Source organism: Diadema antillarum, unplaced genomic scaffold, assembly GCF_040938485.1.
Source record: "Diadema antillarum isolate AM-2024a unplaced genomic scaffold, OU_Dant_1.0 seq00000009_RagTag, whole genome shotgun sequence".
In the NCBI taxonomy this organism is placed as follows: domain Eukaryota; kingdom Metazoa; phylum Echinodermata; class Echinoidea; order Diadematoida; family Diadematidae; genus Diadema; species Diadema antillarum.
The window spans coordinates 1,244,058-1,254,261 of record NW_027271131.1 but is presented as its reverse complement, the minus strand read 5'-3'; the positions used below and the strand labels follow the sequence as shown (position 1 = coordinate 1,254,261).

The 10,204-nt window shown below is 35.5% G+C and overlaps 1 protein-coding gene across 1 annotated transcript; it reads right to left on the bottom strand.

The window, feature by feature from the left end:
* Nucleotides 1-2,258: 2,258 nt before the first annotated feature.
* Nucleotides 2,259-5,705, bottom strand: LOC139725012 (acid ceramidase-like; the record flags this gene model as incomplete). The annotated part of the gene is made up of 4 exons (XM_071636103.1): nt 5,615-5,705; nt 3,879-4,007; nt 2,940-3,026; nt 2,259-2,337 (listed from the first exon to the last, which is right to left on the bottom strand). Coding segments are annotated over exons 1-4 (367 nt in total), but the record flags the coding sequence as incomplete, so codon positions are not given.
* Between the last annotated feature and the right edge of the window lie 4,499 nt (nt 5,706-10,204).

Below are 10,204 nucleotides of genomic sequence, written 5' to 3'. Positions count from 1 at the left end.
ACCTGAGCATCTCATCCAATCAAAAACAAGGATTTTGCTGAAATTGTCAGCACTGACAACTCCTCAGCGCTGACAAACGTTGATGAAACACCCCCTGTAGGAACACACTTTGGGAAAACAACATTTTCCATTGAAAAAAAAAACCAACAACTGCTAGAAACTCTCTTCCCTTTAATTGAAAACACTCATGTGACTTGTTGAAGACTGTGTGACAGCCCTTATTTCAGTTTGGGGGAAACTTATAGAGGGAAAAATAGCAAGGCTCTATTTTTATGTTCACTATTCACATAAAAATAATGACATCAAATTTGAATTGTATGTGCTAGAATAAAGCTTAATGACAGTTGCGATCATCATCTACCGACATAGAAACATCTCACTACAGAATACTCATGTGATTGCCTGCTGAAATCTAACATACTCATTTTATAATGGGTGGGTAGTTAATAGTGCTTAATAGGCTATAGGAAATATTGAAACATTAATTTCTACTGGTCCACATCAATGCGTATACATGCATAACTAGTGTCAGAACCACAACAACTTTTATGTAGTTTCTCAAATGGTACTTTGGCAGCATCTTAACTTAAACCCCCCCCCCCAAAAAAAAAAAAAAAAAAAACCAAAAAAAAAAAAAACCAACAACACTAAAAGATATTACACTTCTGCTTTTATGCAGCCATTCAAGACATCTGCTAACAAGTGAAGAACATGAAACTCAAGGGTCTTGCGCTCACTTGAGTATTGCAAGTTCACTTTCAACACATTCTTGTAGACTTTTTCACCAGAAGAAAACAGCAAACTTGGGGAGCTTTGGGGAACTTCTAGGCTGGTATAGTGTCAAATGAATAATTGCAGTAACTCACTTGAACAATCATGCATGCCTGATGCTGTAAGATGAATGATTTCAATATTTCACCCATGCCTTTGGCTCAGGTGAGCTAAAAAAAAGATGAGAGCATTTGTCAATGTTGGAAGCCTAATCTTTAGTGGTCAGGACTTATATCCCCCCTCCCCTAAAAAAAAAAAATGTAAATCAATTGCATGAAATATGCAATATTGTATAAACATGTGTACACCAGACCACAATTATGTGAACATAAATGTAGGAGTACATTCCTTTAAAGTTTTAACCCATTACTCAACCATTATAACAGTAAGCACTAATTGTGTTTTGTTGTGTTTGACAATCTTTGTGGCACACACACACAAAAATAGTTTACCAGGTTATCACCGACACAAAGAAGGTGCACCATTTCCTCAAAGTTGGCCTGCTGACAGCATTGAATAAAAACAAACTAATTTTACTGTTGCTAACAGAATTCCCTCAATGCAGTCACTGAACTCCATTGAGGAAGTGAAAAATTGAGCAATGTACGAGTTTCTATACCCATTACTTTTATTATTGCCAATATTCAAAATTTACATGTTTCTTTAACCTATCTTTTTTTATTTTTAAATTTAGCACCATAATTCTTCTTTTTATGACCACCAATATTTCAGATCTAATGATTTTATGGCCCAATGGGCCACCAGATAAAAAAGTTAGTATCGAGTTCTGCTGTTAGTACTGTAAAAGTGGTTTCTTTCGCGGTGGTTTTATTTTCACACTTTTCGCGCTTTGAGGTTGAACCGCGAATTTAACATCACGCGAAAATGTTTTGAACTTGTCGCTTGTACAACGCAATCATTACCGACCGCGAATTTAAACACACGCGAAAAAGTCCGCACCAATGGAAACCGCGAAAGTTTCTGTACGCGAAAGAAACCGCTTATACAGTATAAGACAACAAAGGGAAGAAAAACAACAAAGGGATATGAAAAACAAAGACACATACCTGATTTGTCTTCTGCCACTATTGAAGTACATACAGTAAACACCTCGTAGAAAACATTGTAGAGGACAATTTGGCCTGCAATCATAAAGGAGATTAATAATTGCTATCAATTCTAGTATACAACAAAAGACCGGCATGTCTTGCATGGTGTTGTACAGGGACTCTACAATAAAGAGAGAGAATAAGTCCTAAATTTGAGTCAAAGTCTACACAAAATCCAACAAAATTCATTCTTGTTGACAGAGTTTACATAATGACAATGTGGACATGAATCTTATAAAACAGGTTGGTTACAAACAGTCTTTATAAACTGATACACGTATAAACAAATGCCAAATATGAAGTTTATGAGCATAGAATGTCATAGACATGTCTAGTTTGTTCAATTCACTTTACTGCAATATGACAATCTATCATTACCTAGGGGAATTCCAGTTGCATTGGCGATCCCCTTCAGCTCCATGTCATACGGGGATGGAAAGGTATCAGCAAGAGGAGCCTGCAAAACAATTTAGAGCAGATTGAGAATGTAAGACTACTTATTCCCTTTACTGGTAGTTGTAGATGACAGTCATTCTCATGTATTAAGGGACTGGTGGAAATCAAATAACTTTACCACGGCTATCATGGTTAATTACCTGACACAAATGTGGCCATAGCGAACATTGGAATGAGAAAAGAAATGTACTGTTTATTGTTTTTTTGTTTGTTTTTATTTTGCAATTAAACAGTACAAACATGGAGATGATACCACTGTATTTCTCATCTCCCTTAAAAAAAGTATTAAAAAATATGTCAAAAAATAACAACAACAACAAATTCTGAAACATTTTATGTATCCCTATTTTACCTCATTTTGTTCTGGCTAAAGCTACAGCAACTATATATCAAATACAATTCAAGGCCAGAACAATGCTACCCATAATAAACTTCTGGAATTACTTATTATTATTATTATTTTCTACACTTGGAAATATATGTTTTTTACAAGCAATGAACGTAGAGTTTCAGGAAGTACTTAACATCCTTGCTAGGAAATTAGGCATAAGAGATTACATAAAATATCATCTTAACATTCCTATGTACTCTTTTTACACTCACCATCAGTTCATCCAGGTATTTCACAGCTTCCGTCTCATTGATGAAGATCCCGACCAAATCTTTTATGTCTTGAATCAAGTTATTCATCTCATGAAAGATGAAGATAAACCAGTGATAAGAAACATGAACATGAGTTATTTCAAGAGAGTCTATATTCCAATAAACAGTGCAATATAAATCAACCCCCTCCCCCCCAAAAAAAAAAGAATTAAAAGAATATACATATTTACACAGCAGTGATGCCCTTTATCCTGCTGAAGACCAGCCATGTTGTGAAAGTAAAACATAAAATCTTATTATTATTACTTTTGTCTTCTTGTTCATCTACCCTGGTACTCATTACTCAACAAACTGTCAAGTTAGATAAATCTTGTGTGACTTGAAATTTGTGAGGAGTGAAGATTTTGTTTAAGCATGAAACCAGTCACTGGTGTTAGCCTTTACATTTTGGTGAAGTAGGGAATAGATGTGAGATGCCTGTTATACGTTTGTATTGACTACTTGCTGAATACTGTATGTCTAAAGTTACATGTTAATTGGTCACAGAAAAAGATATCCCAGTATGTGGTCCCTTTGTGCATTTTTAACACATAACAGCCAGAAGATTTGAGGAATTTCAAGCAAAAAAAAATATCATGCAGTCTGGTGCAAAATGGATTTGATTATGGGAAGTTCCTCTGCATAAGAAAGAAAGAAAAGAAAGAAAGAATAATATAATATACAATAGGTCTTCATAAAGAAGAAATGCTATTTGAACAATTGATCATATATGCAAACAATGGAGACACTTTGGTCTTTTGATGGGATGGACTTTGAGTTTCTGAGTTCAGTTGAGATTCTGCCTCTGATAAGATTGGTTGACATTTATTGCACGGTAGCTGTCATCCTTGAATTTCACCTTCTGAAGTTTGTTAAAGTCGAGAATAATTATAGAGGTACCTCATTAGTCTTGCTCTTAACAAGGCCAGTCCATCGGTCTTCTGGAGCCATGTCCAGATTCAGAACATAAGTCTGGACTTTGTCCTTGACGGGAGGTGGGTAGGCATCTGTTCGACAGTCCTCTGTGAACTGCAATTCACAATGATTAATGATTCTGATAATGCACATTACTACACTCTCAAGGCTTCCTTAAATGCTTGCCGCACTTTGGCTCGCTTTGCCTATTAAATTAGAAAGTACACTGAAATCTGACCCACCCTTCCATATAAGAATGGTTAGAGGTTTCCCTTATACATGGGTTCTCATTTGGGACTGACTGTGGCATTGCTATACTTGTATCTTATTTAATTAGTTTACCATATTACAGCATCATAAACAAAAACAAACAAAACTGTTTGCCATGTTGTAAATTCATCCAAGAGGATGGAAAAATTTTCAAAATATACACAAATAAAGGTGTTGATATACAAATAGCAGAAATGCATTTTACAGTTATTCTAAGGCAACATGACAACATGTATTTTAAATGATTTCATTTCACACTTGAGACATTAAAGATAATATAAAATTTTGGTACCTCAAAAGTTTCCCTGAGTTTCCTTGTCTTAGTTTGTGGTTCAGGTTAAAGTACCTTTCATATAACTAACACTGTGAGACGTACTCGCCCCAAAGTGCTCTCATGTCTTAGTAATCATGCAATAATGGTTTCGTACAATACGTGTATATTGATTGTCGCGGTACCGCGTGGAGTTAAACTAACAGCTCGTTCGAATTTTTCAGAGCCCGCTCTGCTCTGGTACAAAACCATTATTGCATGATTACTAAGACATGAGAGCACTTTGGGGCAAGTAAGTCTCACAGTGTTAGTTATATGAAAGGTACTTTAACCTGAAACACAAACTAAGACAAGGAAACTCAGGGAAACTTTTGAGGTACCAAAACTTTATATTATCTTTAAGTCAATGGTTCATCATTTCAATCTACTTCTTCTTCCACTGGTAGTCCTGCATCCTTCAGACTTGAAGATGATTACAGGCACAATATATGATTTTGTACGAGATATATGAAAAGACAAATCATCCATGCAAGTGTGAGAAATAGCTCTATATAGGCACCTTGACCTACGATTTATTTGACATTATGAAAAAAACGAATTTCATTGACAGATCTATGTAACCTCGTTTCAGATTTCCATTGTATGTACACACACACTACTACACACCACCATAGATCCCTTCTTTTTAAACTAAATGTTTCTATGACAGGAACATTATTGAAGACAAGCATAGCTTCTTCATTCCATATTGTTACACAGTAAATATGAGTTTGAACCACATTCTTAAGTCGACACACGTTCTCATTGACTCAGTGACTGTTCAAAGCCTAAGGCTGCAGCAAAGAAGCATTGCAACTCAACCTCAACTTCAACCATGTGTAAACATTCTGAATGACAACATTTACAAGTATCTGATCATTCACCATAATGTAATGTGTTTAAAACTCATGTACGTGATTTGATAAAAATCGAAAAGTGGTAGACCAGTACTTGGTTCTACTAGCTGAGTATAGAGTCTAAATTCTACATCACAACACAAGTGCAATCCACGCACGGTCGGTCTGGGTGTTGAACAATACGCCAATCGAAACGAATGGGACTAAAATATTGCGCCGCAACCAGCACCACCGCAACAGTATTACTCAAACAAATGCGTTCAAATGTAAAGATCTTGACTTACCGGTGGAAGATCTTGGGCCAAACCTGGTCCAGAAAGTACAAATAGGGAAACTAGAACTAAAAAGTACCACATTTTGGACTTTTCGTCACGAAATTTAGGGGAAGGGTTTCTGGTTGCCACAGTATGCGTGAAGACAGCTAACGTTATATCGTTAGATCTTCCACTCAAAACAGATGGACCGCCCGTCACATGATCTTGGACCGATATTGCGTAATGCATGTCCTTATCGGCATTCACCATAATGATAATAATAATAATAAATCGTCAGCTCAGAATCAGAAGAGGGGCGCTATTTTGAACGTAAATAGAAACGAAACAATCAATTTTCATGAAATGAACAGGTAATGTCCAGGGCCGGCGCAGCCGTGGGGGCCGTGGGGGCTCGGGCCCCCACACTTTTTGTGCACCATACAAAGGAAAGGAATACATAAGGTGTCATCACTTTGTTAGCTCATGAAACCCGGAAGTGGGCCCCCACACTTTTGAAAACACTGCGCCGTTCCTGATGTCATCAAAAGTGGGTAGACTTATAGGCATTGTTAGTCAAAAAGTAGAAACTATAAAGCAAAACCCCAGTATACAGTAAAAAAAGAAAAAGAGAGAGAAAAAAAAAGGAAATCAAGACCAAAGAAAGATTATACATCAACAATATTGATATCTCCAATTTCTGCAGACATAACAAATCTTACAAAAAGTGACAATAATCATTTTTGACAATTACTATATTGATTATGAATAATGACGTATATCACTATTGATATGTCATTATGACTTCATTTCTGTATCAACCATTATAAATGTTTTATCAGCTTCCTCTCTTTCAGATAAGTAAAAAGAAGACACTCAAACAATGGATAAAATATTGCTTCGTCAATTCGTCAAAAAATATCTTTTTTTTTTAAATTACTTTTCATCAGTAGTATTCATATAGTAATGATAGAAACATCTCGTCCAAGGATGAAAGTAGGGGCCTACTTGATAGGACTCGAACTCGGGACTTCCATTTAAAAGTCCACATCCAAATCCACTGATTGGGAACTCAAGAGTAAATTTGAGGTAATATCCCATAGCACTGCCCCAGCAAGAATGTTTGCTTAACATCATTTTGGAGAAATACAATTTTTTTATGCAGTTGGTGAATATTTATTTCTTTGTATGTTATAGTCACACCCACACATGGACGCCGACGGCACTCAACCCGACCGTTATCATCCGACAACCGTCGCTATTGAGACAGTGTACAGAAGGCAGGATGCCTTTTCTGCGGCTGCTGTTGAGAAAACCCGCTTGATAAACCATAAACCGAGCCCGGGCTTGCCAGGAGATATTTCGAAATCTGTCTTGCCTTCGTGATTACAGACGTTGTCAAAAGAAGCACGCGGATAATAACAATGGTGGTGATTGACAGAAGCAGTGATAAGATAATAATAGGAATAATGCAGATGATATTTTAAGTAGTATACAACTGGTATATAGTAGTAGTGATATGTCAGTAGTGGTTATAATGATGACGACGATGATGATGATGATGATGATGATGATAATGATTATGATGATGATGATAATAATAATAATAATAATAATAATAATAATAATAATGACAATGATAACAATAATAATAGTAATAATAATGCCATTATGATAATAATAATAATAATAATAAGAAGAAGAAGAAGAAGAAGCGAGAAGAAGAAGAAATGTACCGTGACCATAATTAGTAGTGAAGAGGAAATTATCTCAATATATTCAAAAACATATAAAGTTCGTGGGGCAAAAATTGAAATTAAGAGGTAATGCCATTCAAACCACCACCACCACCAACAGCAAGAAGCTATGCGTATAGTAAAACAGTTACTTCCATCTCCCTGCTCACTGCTGGTAAGATATCGTCATGATAACATTAATGCTTGCCAATAATGCAATACTAATCCTGATACCAACAATTAAGGCCAACTTAATGCTTGGAATATTCATGACCACTGCCATGCATGCTAATTTTCAGAGTTGTTGCCTTGTATAACTCAATGTACTTCTTTGCCGCATGCTGTTTATATGGTCTTGGTATAAGATAAATGCGGGTCTATAAATGCATGTAGTTTACCCGAATGGCTCTCTATAATATTCAGGACAATTTGAGCAATGTAAAGTTCAAAGTCACCCAATGATCAAATCCCACTTGCAACAAACCGTATATAATTCACCGTTTTTACAAAGACAGCCCACTGTGTACTGCCCGTAATTCGTTATCATTCTATGATTATGAGGCAAATTAAAAACCCGACTCACTCCTGTTTCCAGGACTACATGTATATCAATTAACTTTAATGCAACACGTGGACATTACCATGACAAAAATGTAAAGCCAATTTTCTGTCGTGTTTAACACAACAATTCGAGCGGGTAAAGGTTTATGGACACTAAACAAATTTATGAAAGACAATAACTTCGTCATGACAACCCAGTTTTTGACAATGAAAATGCGGTAAACTGAAAACATATAAAATTATGATAACTTAAGCTTACATACCATTTTGTATAAGTGCTTGCACTTCCTAAAGAGAAGATTGCCTTTATCAATTACAGTGTGTAAGACCACTGGGAACGTATTTGTTTCAATTTCATTCTGGTCATTTACATATGAATATAATCATGGAAATTCATGTCTTATGTATACAAACCATGGACAAATATATATTAATTTCTCTTGACGAATTAAACTTTTTGTCACTGAGACTGTCAAACGTTGTAGATACAAAACAAACGTTTATATATAGGGAAGGCAGATGTGGTCATTCATATAATTTTGAGAATTTTTGTGATACTGTAATACACACGTAGTATGAAACTAGAGAGATAAATATGAGCTGTTCTATAAAATATGTCTTTCGCCCACCTTCCTCTCTCACTCTCTCATGTTATGTAAGATAGGCCTACAGCTTGTGATGTGTGTATGTGTGTGTGTGTGTGTGTGCGCGCCGCGCGTGCTTGAGAAGTATTATCAACAAGTTTTTTTTTTTGTTTTTTTTTTGGTGTGTGTGAGGTTACTTATTAGTTTCTTTCTGGTTATATGTGGTTCCTTTTTGGTGTGTGTGTTTATATTGCTAAAATACTTTTTTGGTTTTTTTTTAATGTTTGTTTTTATGAGTGGTTGTGTTTTATGTGTGTTTATATTGATAAAAGAGTTTTGGGTTTTTTTTAATGTTTGTGTTTATGAGTGGTTGTGTTACGGTGTGGATGTTTATATTGGTAACTGAGTTTTTTAATGAGTTATGCTTAGGCAATAATAGTAAAATTGTAATTGGTAGAGATGGGAAGGAAAGGATAGGTAATTATGTATGGGCGGAGTGGGTTTTTATGTTTTGTTGTTGTTGTTGTTGTTGTTGTTGTTGTTGTTGTTGTTGTTGTTGTTTTGGTAGTTCATAGTAAGATATACGTATAGTACCCGGTTAGGAAGGGTAGTTAGGTTAGCTAGGCAGAATTAATTTGGAAGACGGGTTTTAAATTTATATATAAGATTATACCGAATATACGAATTCCATTTTCTTCCGTAATTGCTGTACTATTGCTATATCATTTGTTATAATGAAACATGAAAATGTATAATGATTTCAGATTTCTTTAAACGAATTATTCTCTTATGTTCGTACAGTAATACCAAAGTGAATTGATGTTGCTTTTATTTTCAATTGGAAGTGAATAAATATTATTTGAACGAAAAAAAAATCCACCTCGCCTTGCATTATGTAATTGTACTCACTCGCAAAAAGCAACAGTATTGTCCATATTCCGTTGACTTATTCATGCTTTTATGCGTCACAATATGTATTACATGTGGGCGTTTCCTTGTGGTCTGTCTTTGTTTACACGTTTGCTTAATGGTTGCAGGTAGGTGCATGTGCTTGCTCACTGACTGGACAGGATGCTGCAATGTACAGGATAAGCACCGGGTGACGAGGCCGTGCCTGGTACAAATATAATGAAGCATACATCCCTTTCAGGGCATCGGACATTAACGCATTGTCAAATACGTGTCCCGCGCGCACACAAACGCACACTCGTAAAACTAATCTTAAACCAAATAACAACGAGAACATCACAACACAGCGTCATGTCACGAGTCTCAAGTTGCCGTAATAGTGACTGTCACAACTAAATTTAAAACGAAACGAATTGATGTAGGCCTAGACAATTAATAGCCTCGTTAGTTGCAATATGATAGGCTCTTAGAAGTCATAATTATTCATAAAATGCAGAAAATTGAAGCCAAATTTAAAATGCTTGATCCTGAAACCACTTCAAAACTATCTCACTTTTACTTTCATTTCAATTCAGCCGCCACCACTCTATCATCTTTGGTCGGCTCTTTCATTGTCTTATCTACTTCTCTTCGTGGGATACATAACCCTACTTCATGTTATACACTGTTAGAAAAAAATCAACAAGGTTGTTTAAAATTTTAAACAACCACAAGTTAACCGGTGAATCGCTCAACTGTTGTTTAAAAATTAAACAACACGTAGTTGTTTAAATTTTTAACCCTTTGTTGTTTAAAAATTCTAAACAACTGTTGTTTAAAAGAAATTTAAACAA